This window comes from Haliotis cracherodii, unplaced genomic scaffold, assembly GCF_022045235.1.
Source record: "Haliotis cracherodii isolate W230 unplaced genomic scaffold, xgHalCrac1.p SCAF_9, whole genome shotgun sequence".
In the NCBI taxonomy this organism is placed as follows: domain Eukaryota; kingdom Metazoa; phylum Mollusca; class Gastropoda; order Lepetellida; family Haliotidae; genus Haliotis; species Haliotis cracherodii.
In genome coordinates, this window is record NW_027266343.1 from 917,329 (window position 1) to 937,328 (window position 20,000).

General features: G+C 37.7%; 1 protein-coding gene across 2 annotated transcripts in view; it reads left to right on the forward strand.

The window, feature by feature from the left end:
• LOC139452621 (FHF complex subunit HOOK interacting protein 2A-like) overlaps positions 1-19,759 on the forward strand; it is a 105,179-nt gene extending 85,420 nt beyond the window's left edge. The window contains exons 16-18 of one of the 2 annotated variants that reach the window (XM_071234156.1): positions 804-907; positions 14,023-14,058; positions 16,585-19,759. In XM_071234156.1, coding sequence (XP_071090257.1) covers positions 804-907; positions 14,023-14,058; positions 16,585-16,693 — 249 coding nt within the window. In that variant the 3' untranslated portion in view covers positions 16,694-19,759. The remainder of the gene's footprint in view (positions 1-803; positions 908-14,022; positions 14,059-16,584) is intronic. The other variant, XM_071234157.1, reaches the window with a different exon arrangement.
• The last annotated feature ends 241 nt before the right edge of the window (positions 19,760-20,000 follow it).

The following is a 20,000-nucleotide window of genomic DNA, read 5'->3' on the forward strand; positions in this document are numbered from 1 at the left end:
ATGAAGGTAAAGAAAACACATCCTTTTGAGGTCCTATCAGTGGATGAACCAAGCAGAGACCTGCATTACAGAGCAGGGTAACACTCTGAATAGTTACAAGGAGTAAGACTGATCTGTTCTTGTGTGACCCTGTCCTTGTCCAGTGGAATTATCATGCATGATCTTTTCAAACTGATATTGCAATAAAATGACAAACCCTTTTCATATTCATAGGGGACCCGCTAAGATCCGGGGTAGAATAGGTCTTCAGCAACCTGTGCTTGCCGTAAAATGTGACTTAGCTTGACATAAGAGGCGACTAACTGGATCAGGTGGTCAGACTCTCTGACTTGGCTCATGCATGTCATCGTATCCCAATTGCGTGGATCGATGTTCATGATGTCAATCAGACTCGATTATTTAAAAACTGCAGTCATATAGCTGGAATATTGATGACTGCAGCGTTAAACAACAAACAAACAAACATATTCATAGGGAGTCCATTGGACAAGCTACACACTCACTAGAGTGTTTAAGAAAGTAAGATTGCAACAACATCCTCTTCAGTGGTCCTTCTGGACCGATCCTTGCAGGAAGTTCATGTCTTTACAATTGAAAGGAAGAAAAGATGTATGGCTCTTGAACCAGCCTTCAGATCTCGAGTTCTTTCTGGATACCTCAGCAAGAGTCTGAGATCTTTTGTGGCTCTCCCCCCACTCCAGGCTGTGTAGGCTTGACACTGAGGTAATGGCAGGATATACCGGAACTTCTGTTCAGAGTGGTGTTGAACCCATATCACTGACACTCATTCTGCTGTGTTGAAGGTTGCTGGTGAGATCCAGGTCTACCTCAAGACTGAACCTCATTTTTCTGACAAACTGGTGGTTGCTAGGAAACAACTTCTGGGCGTCATGGATACAATGCACAGGTATTTGTGATTTTGGTTCTTGTTATGGTAGACTTAACAGAAGGACATACCCTTCTACTGGTTAATGTTATTTAAGGGAAGGAGGCAAACTGTTTTTTGTTGAAAGAAACCTGAATGAATATTTTTTGGGGAAACTCAGAAATTCACACTTTTATTAGTATGATGCCAAATGTGCGAGAGGAAGGTTTTGAAGATGACAGAAAAAGATTGTTTAAAAGTGTCCTTGGTTACATTGGGGGATTGTAGATGGAAAAACTTATTGCCAGAAACAAGAAACAGCTATTCGGGGGATTTGATGGCTTTTGAAACATCACAGTCAGTTATGCAGGGGCATTTGATGTCTCTTTGAAGCATCAACGTCAGTTGTTCAGAGGTATTAGATTTCTTTTGAACATCAACGTCAGTACTGTATGGAGAGAAAGCATGTCACTGTCAGTGTTAGCCTACATTGAAGGGTATGGTCTTCTTCCTGTTGATTGTGAGATAGTCTAGATTAACATTGCAGCATCAAATATTGTAACATCTTTTTATTTCTGAATGTTTGTTTAATAGTTCAGTGCATTTTGATGCATATTGGAATGGTATGCTTGATCCTTTTCATATCACAGTTACATTATTTCAAAAGCATCTCCTTTCTTGATTGCTTGACGAGAATGATTGTTTCAATGGTTTACAGAATGGTTTGTTATTTTGAATGTTTGTTGTCCAGGAAACACAAGTCCCTTCGTAGGTATGGTGTAGTTGTAGTGATAACATGCATATCATTATTTTGTAAAACCATTTATTTAGGGTGAACGAATTCATTAAAGAGTGAAATATCAGATTATTGACTTCAAGTGAATATATTTAAATTCTGATTTAAAAGTTGTTCACCAAATGTAGATGGTTTGTCAAATATTTAAACTGTGTTACTAATAACTGCTTTTTTAAATGGTAAAGAAATAGGTTAGTAACAAGCAGGTATTATTTCTAGTGAATTGTTCCAGGCATGGGTATCAAACTATTAGCAGAGGTTTGAGGTTTCAAATACTAATATATAGATATCAGTAGATTTTGACTGAACTGAAATGATGTAATATCTACAGAAGTTTGAGGTTTCAAATACTAATATATAGATATCAGTAGATTTTGACTGAACTGAAATGATGTAATATCTACAGGGGTTTGAGGTTTCAAATACTAATATATAGATATCAGTAGATTTTGACTGAACTGAAATGATGTAATATCTAGAGGTTTGAGGTTTCAAATACTAATATATAGATGTCAGTAGATTTTGACTGAACTGAAATGATGTAATATCTAGAGGTTTGAGGTTTCAAATACTAGTAAATAGATGTCAGAAGATTTTGACATAAATTCTTTGTAAAGCGTAGTGAAGATGTATTGATATTTTGAGTTTAATATGAAATTAAAATTTTAAAAATAAAGCAAAAGATGTGAGCTTAAAACTTGATGGGCATGTGATGAGTCACTCGTGTATGAAAGCATCAGGAATGTACACATGATGATACATGACACACCTGCACCCAGGTAGAAATTCATATTGAAATTCTGTATCAACCAAAGAGTATCATTTACAACTATGTACAATAACCCGACAAGGTAACTACTCCTAAGGGCCGCTTTCACCACCTTCCTGGACAGCACTGACAGCGTTGCTGCAGACAACGTGGGCGATGGAAAATATCTCTCCACAACATTGCAATTTAAGTATCACAACACATAGCATATCATGAGGCAGCTGTGTCATAACACCCCTGATACCTTATGGTGAGGGCTTCTAGGGAAGATAAATATATGCATCAATCATAATTTAGATTGATTTAAAAAAATAAATATGGAAGAAGCCACTGGCTTGTGAAAAAATGTATTCGTTTTCACAATATCCTCTGTCCAATTGGACTGTTTGTGCTCATCTAAAATAGGATTTGGGCTCTCTCATCTAGCAATTAGGAAAGAATTGATTCCAAGTTATCTGTTATAATTGCTGTGGACAATGAGGCTCAAGCGTGCCAGTAACGGTAGCATGGGACTCGTCATTTTCAGTATTTCTCTTTAAGATAAAAAAGAAGAAAAATCCAAATTTCCTTTTAAAAGCCCTGCAGAAATTATTTTGTACCTGTTTTGTTCAATGGAAGGCAGCCAGTAAAAATACAACATGGAATTTGTAAACGTTTGTCTGATAATGAAAACACATTCTGAAAGGCCTTACTGCATGAGGGAGTGTGATTCTCAAGGAAGCCGTAGGTCTCGTGGTTCTCCCTCCCGGCAGGCTCATTATAGGGTATTCAGCGCAATAGCTCGGCTGACACCAAAAAATTGTGTTTGGCGTCCGATTCACAAGGTAATAGAAAGAAGGAAGACATGGCAGTGTCGCACAATGCAAAGATGAATTGCTCGTTTGATGGGAAAAGGAATATTAAAATTGCCTTGTGGCACGGTTTCTGAAATAACTCTGATTAGATGGGGTATCAAATCATTCGGTCGGTTGCAGGAGAATGCAGTTCAAATCTTTGATGTGGAAATTGGCAATTCTCAATGAAAATGAGAAACAGTTTGGGACAAGAGGCCAGTAGTTACTACATCCTTGTCGTGAGGCGATACGTATGATATTCCCACCTCATCTTTAATCCAAGCCATGTTCATGGGCTTCAATGTTGCCTAGATCTTGCATTGTGACTCTATTGCAACTATGGCTACTACATAATTTCAAATGAGATTTATTACCTTGATGGTTGTGTAATCACTCGTGTCTTTTGGCATCACATTGAATAATTCCTCCCATCATTTATGTCAAAAGTCAGTTAAATTTTATTTCACAAAAAAAAGTTTTTTGATACTTTTTTTTGGTACTTATTTTCACAACTTTCTCGACTTGGATCAGGAAAAAGGATTAAAAATCCAGCAAGTTTACCAAGAATGTTTAGTGTGTAATTCTTCGTAATGAAGTCTGTCTTGATGTGTGCTTCTTTTGAAAAAAGTTAAACCAATAAAAATCTATCTAGCACCATGTCCCACGGAAATGAGATACTGCTTAAACCGACAGTGATATCCATACACTTTAATGTCATCAGTCCTAAATCAGTTAAATCAATGGAGATGTGGGTTTTCAAAGAAAGGCTTTGGTTGACTTCAAACAGAGGTGATTCAATATCCCAGGAATCATTGTTGAATTTTATTTACACATGGTAATTTGAATGCTCAAAAAATGGAGAAAACTTGTACGTTTGTGAAAACTATCGGAACTGTTTTCATTTGTCTTTATCTTTAATGAAGTTTTAATGCACCAATCAGTTTCAGAAATTTGAGGGATTTTGACTCTTGGAGCTATTGGGTGCTCGAGATGTCAGGATATTGAAAGTTTTAGCACATGATGGTGTCCAACAATATTACATGTCAATTGTCATTTGAACTGTGTTTTTCATACACAGGGGTGCACCAGGTGCAGATCATTTTTTTGACAGAATAGTACTTTCTTTTGATTGAAAAATATGCCTTGATTTTTAGTGTCAACATTCAAAAGCCTTGTAAATCACCAAAATATCTTGAAAAGTCTTGAATTTTTACAAAATGAAATAAACTAGTTCATAAAAGTATCAATTCATGACAGACTTAATATTATTATTTGTTGGGTGTGAAAATATATCTTGTTTGAAAATTTGTGATTCATACTGCTTTTCAGGTCTGATGACTATGTAATACATATGGTATGCTGGATTAAAAAAGATCTTAAGACACTAGGCTATTTACCCTACTAAAACACCCTTGAAAATGACTGTTGAAAGCCTTGAATTTTAGTGTTCCATATATGTATGGACTTTGGAGTCCCTTATGTAAAAACTTGAAATTTTGGGATCCCAAGATTCAAACACAACAGCACGTATCTTCAAGGATACCAGGGCCCCTTTTCACAATGCGATCTTAGTGCTAAGGTGATCGTAACTCCCTTACTTTGACATATAGGCTTATGATTGTCATTGTGCCAAGACCGTGGAATGGGGCCCGTGAAATGGGGCCCGTGACCTTATTTTGGAACACTACGTAGGCATGCCAGAGTCCACAGCAGTAGCCTACTGGTGAAAGCAAATGTTCATCGCGCCAGAAGCCTGGGTTTTATTCTACACATGGGACAATATGTGAAGTTATTTCTGATGTCCCCACCATGGTCTTGCTAGTATGTTGCGAAAAATATAGCGTAAGATTATAGAAACTCAGTGTGGGTTAGAATCTTGCATTTACCTTGACCATGACCCTTGGTTTGTCACTACCGTATCTGTGTTTGTGTGTTTCAACAACTGTAAAACGTCTAAGACCTGTATATCTTCTCACCTTGACACAAATGACATACAGTAAACTACATTTTATAACGAACACGCTTATAACGAACTGGTGGATATATAAGAAACTGTTTTTTGGTCCCGTTCATATGCTATTGTAACATAAATGTAGGTATGTTCCCTGATCTGATTGGTTAAAAAGTGTTGTCGAATGAGCATAACATCGCTGAATTTTTGGGGTCTCATCACCGTGTATGTATACATTAATTAATGGAACTATTTTTGAAATCATCAACATGGAGGAACAGATGGAAATTTACCCTGACTTCCACATCGGAGATTTCGATGAAATATTGAGTGAATGGGGCGACGAGACATTTTCTGAGATAATACAAGAATTTGAAGGTAAATGAAATTTACCTTTTTCCATTAATTACAAAATCATAATCATAAATAATGTAATTTTCTTGGGCTTGGCCAAAGGAAAAAACAAAACAAAATCAATTTTTAACAGAGTAAAAAACATTTATTGCAACTCAATAATGACTTTCATACATCCACCTAATTTTGTTCTTATTATAACCCACAAAAAGCTGTTGAAGCTGAAAACCGTTATGAGATGGCCCCCGAACTAGGAAATACAGCCAGCGTTTCCGTAGAGCCCAAAGTTCAAGCGTCCAGTCACCGCTTCGCGTCCCTTGATACAAAAGCAGTACAGGACATCGTGGATAGGAACCTCTCCAAATCTACTGGGAGTTAAAATATTTCGACGTAAGCCATTGAAACATAAAAGAATACATAAACAAATAAAAAAAAATTCCTACGAGAGTTACCTCCCTTACACCATTGCCATAATAGCAATGTAAAGCGTGACCAATGTGTCATCGCAAAAATTGGCAATAATATAACGAGATTGACCAAAATCTTAAAATAAATTAAATATTTCGTTTTGTAAGATTTGAGATATGTTATACTAAATGGATATACGGAAATTTCATTTAAACACGACACCGTAATAATAACGAAATACTCCCACTTACCGTCACATTTGTACCCTGAACACGGCAATCTTTTCACTTCCAGAATGGCTTGGTTTCCGAGGTTTTGAACCCACGTTCGAAGAGCTTCCTGCTTTTCAACTGAATGAGAGACTGAGGTTCTTTTATGCCGAAGTCAGAAATGCTGAGGGAGAACTTTACTCAAAATCGAGTTTTGTTGGGTTGCGTGCTGCCATACACAGGCACATCAGGGGGCCGCCATTTGAGCGCAGCATAAACATTATCCAAGACTGGGAATTTCACACTGCAAACTGCCGTCACTTTACTCTCAAACGCAGGTATTGAATCGCGAGATTTGCAGAATTACCGGCCACAAATCCGATGAATCGTTGAAGTCGTATTCCATTGACTCGTGCTCGTCTCAAAAACGACATTATTCGAACATTTTTCAGAGACAGGAGCAGCTCGCTAACGAACGTAATTTGGTACCTGTCATAGATACAAATATCCTGCCACTGTCCACTGCTCCCGTGAGTAATTTCCAGGTTAATTCTTCTGCTAATTTCCACGGCCTCTCACATATGTTATTCCACTGTAACAGTAAACAACTTTTTCAATCCCAGCTAAGCTGCATGTCTGAAATTTCGCACGTTTGACGTCTCTTGTCACCACCTCAGTTTCAGACGAGTTGACACTATCTTGTACAGGGGCCAAACAGTATGTACGTCTTTTCTAATTTTGATTATTTGTATTTCATAGTTACGCATAACTACAAATTACAAGTAAGATGAGGAACTGTGATAAAGAATTGAATTTGTGATATTTCCTGTTGTTTGTTTATTTCCTGAGAAATGAGCTTGAACATGTGACCACCCCTTTCGTAAAATGGACCCTCATTATTGGAGTACCTCGAAACCATTGATCGGTTTCGCGGCACCCCATATCATGCATCTTTTCGAAGGTGAGCACGAGGAGACGTATTACTAACGACAGTTTTGTTGTGTCATGCGCTCAGTAAATTAGTTCCTCCTAAATATCGATTTAATTAACGTTCATGTTACAATGTCGATAAATATTTCGTTTTGTAAGATTTGCGTGATGTTATGCTGAATGGATGTACGGAAATTTCATTTGAACACGACGCCGTAAGGCCTTACGGCGTCGTGTTCAAATGAAATTTCCGTACATCCATTCAGCATAACATCATGCAAATCTTACAAAACGAAATATTTATCTCCTAATTATATATGCTGTAAATGTTCTCATAACAAACTACGTTTATGACAAACTAACTTTAGTGGTCCCTTTTAGTTCGTTATAACCATAGTTTACTCTACTGCTCAAAGTGTTGTTTCACCCAAACTCAAACACAAAAGACTTCTCCCAAACACTAATTTTGACATATTTTTTATGCAAGCTCAAAAGGCTGCCTTGGGTAATTTACGCACAGTGTTGTAAAAAAAATTCATGCATATCTACACAAGCAACTTAACATTAATTGGGTTATGGTGATAATTTTGCATATTTTATGCAAATACTCAGCTTATCTGGAGCTCTGAGAGACTTACCCAGACGTGTGAAGGATCTCTTCATTTGGAATGGACACTTGGTCTTTCCCTGGAGATGTGTGATAGGTACTCTCTGTTTTGAAGGGAGGTTATTAGCCAGTGTTTTATGGTAGCAGCTAATGTTACCAACTACTCACAAGTAGATTGCTTGTCTGACCACAAGCACTCAATTAAGGAAAATATTTGGAAATGGATTCATAATTGCTAAATAAATACCTGAACTCACACTGGACATTCTCCAGTGGCTCCAGTTTGGCCTGAGGGGATCTACTGGAGTTTTTCATATAATAGTTATAATGACTGGCGCACATTCATACAATAGCTAACGATTGTGAAAAATGTATTACATCCAAGCTATGCACGATCAGGTTGTCCATCATCCTTTGTAAACGTCAGAGCTATTATTTAGGTCAGTCGTGGTAGTGAGAAGAAAATTAAACAGTATTCCCATTGTTGCTTCGAACTGAGGCCAGATTGGCAGTAGAGTTGGGGGATCGGTTTTGTGTGTTCACTGTAATTGATAGCTGGATTGGCGAAAACTGAAAATGCTGGCATCGTTTTTCTGTACAATACTTGAGTCAAATTTGATATGTTGACAATGAGTTTAATGCAAACCACTTCTTAGCTCACCTGAAGCAAATGTTTTTGTGAGCTTGTGCCTAGTGTCTCGCACAGACCCTGAAACAAGAAAGTCTGGAATATCTCGAGCAAGTCTAGATTTCTTCAGTTTCAGTTTGTTTTGGTTGATGTAGAAAAGATTAAGCCATAGTTGTATTGAATTTGAAAGCAAAAACATAGCATGAGGTTTCAAATGTTTAATTTAGCATGGTTGCATCTACACATAACCTAGCTCTTCATTGAAATGAAAACACAGTATGGTTATCTCCATTTGTACATGATAAAAACAAACACGAGCTCTTTTTCTTTTTCTGTCTTGATTTCTGAACAAGATGTATTACTACTCTTACCGTGAATATTGTAAACTGCAATCTGCATTTTATAACCTATAATTATTCATATAATTATTTAAAAATTCTTATCGAAAATCACTGAGAAAGAAGTGCTTTTTCTATTGGTACCATTTTCTATGGTGATGCAGTCATCAAATCAGCTGTTTCAATCAGAGGAGTTATTGTGATTTGATACCTCTGATTAACCCATCAAAATAGAGTATTTCCCAAACTCTGTTATATATTTTATGGGACAATTTAGCAAAAGGAAAGTATTAAAGTATTTATATGATGAGACTTATGAATGTAACTCTAGCCTATCATGATTTTTTTATGTATGATCAAGCAATACTGTATCAAAAATATTCTCACATATTTATGGATTTATTGTGAAATAGGATGTGCATCTGCAATGATATATTTTACATGTTTAGAAGAAGTTTATAGTGTGTCCTTGCTTTAGTGCCTTTGACCTTCCTGTGAAACATGAATCTAGTAGTGAAACTACAGTCCGTTTTACTCCAAATGTGAACGATGAATTGGAAAATGTATCAAAATCAGGAAAAGTCTATTAAGATGTCAATACGGAACACAGCAATGAATACCCTGTACCAAACAATATTGTCTGTTTATAATTTTTATTCCCATCACTGGAAAAAGTTCATTAAAGTATAGTCCGTATGTGGCATATATCACATCATATATTGTGTTTTCTGAGTATGAAAATTCTAGTCCTATTATGGACTTTGAAGGCAAAGCATAAATGGAGACTGCATTTCCAACAACTTTGAAATTCAAAAGGTCGGTGCAAGAGGATAATCTATGAAACCCTTGAAACCCTTCTCTCCAAGAAGCTGACCTTCAAGCCAATAGTTCAACCATTTTTTTACAATTTTTTCGTATATCAATGAGTAGTTTGATATGCAATAAAGTCTATTCTGCCAACACATGGGTATTTTTTTTGTATATTTGATACTTTACCCTATCGTTTGACTTTCACTTTGCATATGACCTTTGTCCTAAACGAGACCCAAGAGGTATTCCTAGAAGCACTGGTGGATTGCCATCCTGTGAAACTAACTGAAAAGAATTTTTCCATTTCAACTGTTGTGGTATTGATCACGCATGTTGAGAAAATGGGTGTTCACATGACGCAAGTTCTGTTTTTGTTGTTCAAACAAGATTCTTCTTGCAGGCAAATGATTTGGAATTGGCAAACTGTGTCATTCAGAGCAATACTGCTAATAGACAATTATCAACTTGCTACTCAAGCCAATTATTCAAGATCATGCTATGGGGATATTAACAAATTTCTGCAAAAAGCAGGCAATCAAGTACTTTCCACAAAGCATCGAAAGTTTCAAAGGGCCTCCTCTCATCTCTGTATGGCTAGTCATGCTTCAACACTAGCGAGAGTAGGATTCGTAAATATTGGTGTGCAGCGTATTGTCACTTGCCAATTATGAACAAAGTGTGCATTTCTCTGGGTACGAATTTAAACACCCAAAAATATTTCGGTTTATGAGCAACATGAATGCAAATGCTTTATGGAACATTTAGCAGAACAGAAAGTTGCTTGATTTACCTTTGTGTGTTAAAAAATAGATATTTTAGGTTCATGTGTACTCAAGAGTGGTTTTTAAGGTGACATGTTTTGTTGTATTATAAGACATCTAAACAGTGCACCGCTCTAGTGGTAGAGCGTCCGCCCGGAGAGTGGAAGATTCGGGGTCCGATTCCCGGCTGCGTCATACCAAAAGATGTTAAAGATGGCACTTGTTGTTACCCTGTCGTGCGCTTGTCATTAAGGGGCTAAAACAAGGACTGGTCGGCTTGGAGTCAGTATACTGTGTCTGGGTGGGGTGTTCATATTAAACTGCAGCATGGTATCTCAGTGAGCAAGCACTATAAATCAGCATAGTACAAGCAAGCACAAGCAAGTATAAGCACACACACACACACACACACACACACACACACACACACACACACACACACACATACACATACATGCACGTCGCTATATAAGTGCAATAATCTTGGACGCGACGTTAAACCCCATTTCATCTCACCTCACCTCTAAACAGTCATATGTTACTGCTAAGTCATATGTGGTTGCCACTGTCCTGACTTGAAATGCCTGCGAGTTTTTGTCGAGAATGGATCAGGTGGTCAGACCTGGTGGATCATCTTCCACCTTCCACAAGATCACTGCTGGGTATGCTAACATATACAAAGTGTCCTTACTCCACACCTATGAGTATTCCTTCAGAGGTCCAAAAGAAAACGTTAATAGATGTCAAAACATGTTTTTTAAGTGATTTGATTTTTATACATTGGCAATTGAAATGTAAAATGATGATGTTATTGAGGAGTTTTTCCTCACTGGAATTGATAAACACACTCTGTGGAAAAGTAAAAATAACTTTTTTCAAAATTTTAATTTTAATGTAGAAAGCCTAAGATGTTTTGGAAAATTGCCATGCTGAGCAGTTTCTTCTGCATGCTGTCACTGTTAAAAGCAATCTGATAATGCCTTTAGCTTGGAAACTGCATTTGTGTAAGGCCAAACATTTTTTATTTCTGCAATTATGGATGCAATGATCTCAAAAATTGAGAAAATGGAGAAAAAAAATAATTGAAAATTGAAAACTAAAATCTTCCCCGCAAAGTGTTGGCTGATAATCTGACTATCAAACCAATTTATCCATACTGATGTTGCGTCTATGACCATGATACTATATGGGATCATGATCCTTACTATCTGGAACTGATGTTTGAAGAACGCCATGACACTATGGACAACTCCCAAGGTGCTAACGTGAAGATCCGGGGTAGAATAGGTCTTTAGCAGCCCATGCTTGCCATAAAAGGCGACTATGCTTGTCGTAAAAGGCGATTAACGGGATTGGGGGGTCAGGCTCACTGACTTGGTTGATGCGTGGATCGTTGCTCATGATATCAATCACTGGACTGTCTGGTCCAGACTCGATTATTTTACAGACAGCCGTCATATAGCTGTAATATTGCTGAGTGCGGGGTAAAACAACAAACCAACCAACCAACCAACAGTGCTAAAGTTTGCAGATAATGGTTACCTGTGAGATCTTGTTCAGAATTGGTCTTCAACAACCTATGTTTGCTGTAAGAGACAGTTAAGGGAATAGGGTTGTCAGACTCGCTGACTTAGTTGATGCGTGTAATCGTATCCAAATTCTCTGGATCAATGATTATGATGTCAATCACTGGATTTTCCGATCCAGACTTGATTATTTACAGACGGAATATAGCTGTAATGTTGCTGAGTGCAGCGTTAAACAACAAACAAACAAATCAGTATTGTGAACCAATGAGTGTTGGAATGGTACTGACAAACCACGATTACAAGGATCATAATCAAAGCAAAACAGGATGTGTATCCATTATCATCAAATCCTGTCAGGGTTAAGGAATGCAACTCTGGACAGCAATTTGCAGGGCTTTAGAAAACTTGGTCATTTATGCCCTCTTGTTGCTAAACATAAATAACCTATTCATGATTCTATAAATAGAAGCAACAAAAATCACAAGCCGCTAAAAAATGTCCATAATCATAAATATCTGCTAAAAAACGAGTCCATGGTACGTTTCCAACTTTTTCATAAGTATGTGTTTAAAAATCACTTCCAAATAGTGTTGATACCAGGTGTGCAAAAGGAGTGCATATCCTGCTCTACACAAACACATGCAAAGGCAAGTCAAATGTTCACCTGTTCAAACATGGAAAAATGGTACATGTCAAAACTGATAATTGCACCAGACGTGTTTAAAATGGCTCAGAACAAAAAAATACACCTTCGCTGAAACATACCTTCTTGTAATCTACTCTTATAAATCTTAAACCTCTGCAGAAATGGTGTACCCATGCAAGATTGATCACCTACAAAAGTCTGAATGATGATTGTGTGTTCAAATTACTTAATATCTTTGGACTTCTCAACCTAAAGGATATGTAATTCTATAATCCAACCGTTAGTCCACCTCCTGTATCCAGTAGCTGGAAGGGGATATGCACCAGTGACATTAAACATCATCACATTTCCCACAAATTATCCAATACTGATGCTGAAGATCTTTCAGATTAGTAGTCTGATCCTTCAGATATCAAATATCAAGTACTATGTATATGATTACGGTAGAAGTGTCCTTTCCCTTTGTACCATTTATGTTTGGTCCTGTTGAAGAATGGATAAAGCTTGAATCAAGGAACACTAACATAGGTTAGGGTGATAAAGATAAAGATGATATATGTTTATGTTTATGGTTCCTTTTATCTTACCAGGAAAGAAATATGAATAATTATTTGTAACTTTGGCTGAACAGTTTTATTTTTTTGGGGTTTTAGCTTCTTTAACATTATGAAACTATTAGGATAACTTTCAACAATACCTATGTAACTCTATTACATTTTATGATCATTGATAACATCAAACCTACATGCAACTTAGAAAGCAGCCCAGAGTTCTTCTTTGCCTGGGGCTTGTGGGTTAGATTTGTTTGTTTGTTGTTTATGCAGCACTCAGCAATATTCCATCTATATAACAGCTGTCTGTATAAATAATCAAGCCTGGACCAGACAAACCAGTGATCGATATCATGAGCATCGATCCATGCAATTGGGATACGATGACATGCATCAACCAAGTCAACGAGCCTGACCACCTGATCCCGTTAGTCACCTTTTGCGGCAAGCATGGGTTGCTGAAGACCTATTCTACCCTGGACCTTCAGGGGTCTTCTGGGTTAGAATTGGTCCCGACCCACATATGCTGGCTGTAAGAGGCGACCATATTAAATGGATCGGGTGGTCAGACTCAATGACTTGCTTGACTGCATGTCATCGTACCCCAACAGCATGGATCGTTGCTCACAATATCAATCACAGGATTGTCTGGTCAAGACTCAATTATTTACAGGCTGCTGTTGTATAGCTGGAATACTGCTGAGGGCTGTGTGAAGGAACAGGCACTTCGAGTCATTTAGATGAGGAAAACCTTTGATCACTATGGTGCATATTACCTACAGCAGTTCATGAAGAATTCCCTTTAGAATGTTCATGAAGAATTCCCTTTAGAATGTTCAAGAACAATTCCCTTTAGCATGTTTAAGAACAATTCCCTTTAGCATGTTCAAGAACAATTCCCTTTAGCATGTTCATGAACAATTCCCTTTAGCATGTTCATGAACAATTCCCTTTGTCCTGTGAATGATATGCATGTGCTCTTGTTCTGTGTTAACATGTTTTCCCTCGCTAACAACTTGTATGTTTGTGTTTGTCAGTGTAAGGAGCTCGCTCGTTAAGAGCGATTCAATCGGGTAAGTGAACACTGAAAAAGCTTTGCTTGGAGTTGGTGATGTTTGATTTGCATGAAATTTACATGTTGCACGCCTTTGTTATAAAGCTTTCATGCTTTAATTCATTTGTTTCCCTTTTTCTTACAGCATAGATGGTGTCTGGTTCATATAACAATTTGAAATCACAGTCAACAATTTTCAATATTTCTCATGCTGATAGTATTTATTTTTGGTGCACTATGGCTTCAGTTACACATCTGGTTGTAGTCATACTATTGTATATACCCAGAATACTCAAGATTAATGTATATTTAAGAAGAACTATTCAGATTTAATACCTAGCTGCTTTTAAATTATGGTGCTTTGATAACATTGTTAACCGCATCACTATTAAGCTCTCTATAAGCTCTAGATATTGCACCAGTTGAGAAGATTTATGCTCATGATGTCAATCACTGGATTTTAGGGTCCAGACTCTAATATTTACAGACTGCTGTCATATAGCTGGAATATTGCTAAGTGCAGCATTAAACAACAAACAAACAAACAAACAAAAAGATATTGCACACTGATAATGACTTTCTCCTATCTTTGAAATAAATTCTACTTCATGATGAAAAGTGCAAGGAAACTTTAGTTATTCCAGGTTTATGATGTACTGGTATGATATACGAGAAAAATGTATCACACTTTGATCTTTATCTTGATATGAGACGACATCATTTATCATCTTTATATCCAAAACATACAGAACCAGCCACTCATTGTTTTGAATACATTGATTTAATGGAGAAAAACAAAACCTCCCAAATATAACGTGTCGTCAGTATCCTGTTTAATGTCTGCACATCACTCCCACACTATAAATCACCACACTTTGTTATACAACACCAGCACAAGGGTGGATTTACAGCACTGACACTTCCAACCAATTGCCCTACACCTGTGAATTGTAATCTTCTAATCCTCTTTCAGTTGTGTTTGCAAACCATTAGATTTCCCCATGTCTACACACACTTTTTATTTGGATCTCAGCTGATGATAAATCCCATGTCAGCAATACCACCCACCACATATTTAGATTTCATATTGGAGAGGACACACTATTGCCAAAATATACCTTCACTTACTGCCAAGTGTGACAATTCCTTCAATAAGTGCTCCAGCGCTTATGATAAGTGCTATTGGATTTTTCCGTTACAGTTACAAAAATATTTGCTCTGTAGTCTTTGTCAGTCACAGCCCATATTTCCGAAACAATATAATGAAAAATTGTGGAGATGATATTTCGCGTCTATTCTCAAGAGGGAAATTTGTTTTTGATGGCTCTTTCCAACCCATAGTGTGATTAATGTTGGCAAACGCATTCAGATGTTTGATCATTTGCTCACTGGAATTGGTGACGGACTTTATGGTTGATAATAAAAACGTCTCTTAATTGAATCTGCCAGAATTACTGGCCTGGACAATCTTGCATCTTTGTTGTCATGATTTCATCAGCAGGAATTGTTATGAATTGTGCGCAATATTCTGATTTTGTTTTTTAATGTTTATATTCAATTAGGCATCCATTTAAGCTCCTTTTTCAAGCCATGTTCAATTTACATATTGCAATGCCATATTTGAGACCTGATAAATTTGGGTTGTGTCTTTAGTCCTGTTTTTTTCTTCTTAAGAGCTCAGGACATTGCACTGTAATTCTTCAAAAGCTTCCAGATCATTGTAACCGTTTAAACATGTGCACAAGCAATAGAGAAAATAAAAATCATTTTACATATCATATCAAGTCATGTCACATAGCAAGATGAATTCTTTTACGTGTCTAACATGTTCTTTCCTTATTGTAGAGCAATAAATTCTGTGTTTTTTGCAGTATTGTAACCTCTTTTACATTTGGAGGAGGCTATGGGGAGATCAGTGTTATCGCTATGTATAAATGTTCCATTAACCTGTGGCTTCCTTATCAAGAGATTCAGTATTGGAATGTAATGAGATGATATGACGGACAAGTCAATCTGTTCAAAACTGATTGAATGCTGTCTTGTCAGTTAACAACAATAGGATAAGATGGTCTTAAAATCAAGAGCATTAAAATGATACATGGCATTTTCGATATTCATGACAGCAACTTAAAATAAAATTAATTGCTACAAAAATGGAATTTGACATTTTTATGCCAGATTTTACATTGAAATTTGTGGTATGAATTATGTTATGTTATGAATACAGGTTTTATTATCACAATTTTTCATTGGTGAAAGAAAATATTAGTCAGTTTTATTGCACTTTGATTTACATGACACTTGGCATATTGATCCAATCCTGATTTACATGAAAACATGCTGACCTGCATCTTAAGTAGGTGAAATTTTTCAGATTTAAACTGCTTCATTAGCTCAAACTTTAATGTAATTTTGACAGAAGAGATGATTTATTCAAGATGTATGCATTCATTCGTATCTTTTGATGTGGGAATTATAAAGACATTCAACAAAATCTTGTTTCATGTTTTGTGTTTGAGATTAAACCATGTCATTGTTTCATCAGGTTTGACGATCAAAGTCAACTAGAAGCCATCATTGTGATCGAGGAATTCTGTAAGGAGTTGTCAGCCATTGCCTTTGTGAAACATCATGCCGCAGTGACCAGGACATAGGAGGTAGGACAGAGGAGGACATTGACTTGGACAAAGGCAGACACTGACCAGCTATCAGAGTCACTCATGTGGTTACACATGCATTTACCGGGACAGTACTCTGCAAAGACATCTCCACCTTCATACACCTGTTGTACTATCATCGATGGTGATGGTGGAATCGAAGATGAAGATGTTCAGACTACTATGACTTGGACATAGGAGGAGGACACAGGTGGACCAGCTATCAGAGTCACTGTTATGGTCCAACACACAGTTACTGAGACAGTACTCCTTCAAAGAATGTCAAGGACATCTCCCCCATCATACACCTGTTGTGGTATCATCATCGATGATAGTGGTGGGAAGATGCAAATGAAGATGTTCAGACTACTATTTCAGGCATTCTTCCTGGTATTGGTAATCATTCTAGAATAACCTTGTATTTCTACTCAAATTGATAAGAGTTTAGGCCATTATGAATGTTTTGTCGCCTTTCATTTAAATCTAGCCATCGTCTATAGAACTAGAAATGGCCATTCAGTGTTATTTATGTTATCAGGCTTAAGATGAGAGGCAACAACTGTATTAAGGTCAATTCTTTTACACCACAGTCACATCTTTTGTGTAAGATGGTTTCTTTCCTGTCACAAGAACGTTATAGAATCTCAAAGAGGTTTCAGGCTATATGGGAAATATATACACCTACAAGATATCCTTGTGCTTGGACAAAAGTTCATCAATAATAACCAACACATGCCACCTTATTAAATTTGCATCTGAAGAATAAAAAACCAATTGTTGGTGTTAGGAGTGATGAGAGGGTGACCTCACTGCATCCTCCATCCTTCACTAACTGATACTGTTTATCGTCATGATGGGGAGTTTGGCCAGGAACTGTTGATCATCGATCAGAATCTAGATTCATTTAACTGTGACAGTTAATGCATCAGCATGAGCTGAACAATTGCTCAGACGGACCTGTGTGTCCTGACATTGTGTTTTCAAGTAGGATGTTCAGAGCAGTTTCACAAAAGTATTGTCCTGAAATATGATTCATCCATTAAGCAAATCCAAAACGGGAAAATTGGGCACTTAGTCTCTGGGCCACCAGCAGAATATGTAAGGTTTGACTATTAAGCTATCTCCATTGTTTAAGGGGAAGATGTCTTATTCAGCTTGGTGTAATGACCAAGAGAGCAGTCAGATGTCTTCTGGTAGATCATGTAGATAACTGGATTCACCTAAAGGGAGCCCAGTGCACTCATACACCAGGGTTTTACATGATGCAGAAACGTGCATCCAATACGCACAAATGTCTAGAATGGATGAAGAAAAGAAATAATGTGCATCCTGTGGGACGCAAGGTAATATTCATTCTACCAAATTCTTGGCAAGAAATATTAAGTTCTTGTAATTGATGGAATTATCAAATCTTACCATACAGTATTCTACACAATCTCATTAGTTTCCAGGGATCTCATGTATCCTGTAATGATCCTTGAAATATGTTATTGGTTCCCATGGACCCTAGTTTTGTAGGTCAAGGTAACACTCTCATTTCACTCAGCAGAGCTTTTTCTATGATGGGCCAAGTTCCACTTACCGTGGGTTTGAATCCCTGATTATGATCCTTGGTTTGTCAGCACCATATCCTGGCTTTCCCCTAACATGAAGCTTCCATGCTGTGATGTAACTGAAATATGTTTCAAAGCAACATAAAACCAAATTAACTTGCTCCATTATCCACCTGAGACCAGGATCACCCATAGCTACATGCATGTGTCCGATCCACCCGACACCAGGATCACCCAAAGCTACATGCATGTGTCCGATCCACCCGACACCAGGATCACCCATAGCTACATGCATGTGTCCGATCCACCCGACACCAGGATCACCCATAGCTATATGCATGTGTCCGATCCACCCAACACCAGGATCACCCATAGCTACATGCATGTGTCCGATCCACCCAACACCAGGATCACCCATAGCTACATGCATGTGTCCGATCCACCCGACTCCAGGATCACCCAAAGCTACATTCATGTGTCTGATCCACCCGACACCAGGATCACCCATAGCTACATGCATGTGTCCGATCCACCCGACACCAGGATCGCCTATAGGTCTGATCCACCCGACACCAGGATCACCCATAGCTTCATGCATGTGTCCGATCCACCCGACACCAGGATCACCTATAGGTCTGATCCACACGACACCAGGATCACCCATAGCTTCAGGCATGTGTCCGATCCACCCGACACCAGGATCACCCATAGCTTCATGCATGTGTCCGATCCACCTGACACCAGGATCACCCATAGCTACATGCATGTGTCCAATCCACCCGACACCAAGATCACCCATAGCTTCATGCATGTGTCCAATCCACCCGACACCAGGATCACCTATAGGTCTGATCCACCCGACACCAAGATCACCTATAGGTCTGACCCACCCGACACCAGGATAACCTATAGGTCGGATCCATTGTGGTATCAAGATGAAGCAGAATTGATTGCTGTTATAGGGTATGTTGGAATGAATTTAAGAAAGAACTGACTTACAGATTTCATTGGCTTATATTCTTTCAATGTGACATAACAGTGCATGTGATAGATATGTCAGTCATGTCTTCATTGATACTTCAGCTAAAATGGAGCCATGTAAACTCAGCCTTATAGGAATGGGTATTGATAATGCCAGAGACAAAAATTGGTACACTTGCATTATACTGGATACCTGTTCAGCCATATTTGTTGTCAAGTGAAAGTGTAGCTAATTGAAAAATAGTGGAATATAGCTCAAAACTAGCTGAACATTACCCCGCTTGCATTTGAATGGATAAATATGATAAAACTTTTGAAATTATGTATCAAGTTTCATACGGCGTGCAGTAATCTCATCCGTTACATGCATCAGACATGTATGTTTTATTAACTTTGGTAACTGAAAATTAGATTTACTTAAGAAAGCTTTTAATACCTTAAACCCTAAACCCCCTGTTTATCTGGCAAGACTGCTAAAAGCGGCAGCTGAACTACTTAGAAAGTAAGACAAGTTCTATGGATGAACAACTTCTTTATTACAATTAGTGCGATGTTTCGGTGTAGATCCTAACACCTTTATCAAGCAAGTGATAAAGGTGTTAGGATCTACACCTAAACGTCGCACTAATTGTAATAAAGAAGTTGTTCATCCATAGAACTTGTCTTACTTCATCACACCAACTTCTAAATGCCACTTAGAAAGAAGTTCTTCGAAAGAAGTTACTTAGAAAGTGGTATGAAGGATGGGGCCCACACACATCCCCTACCAA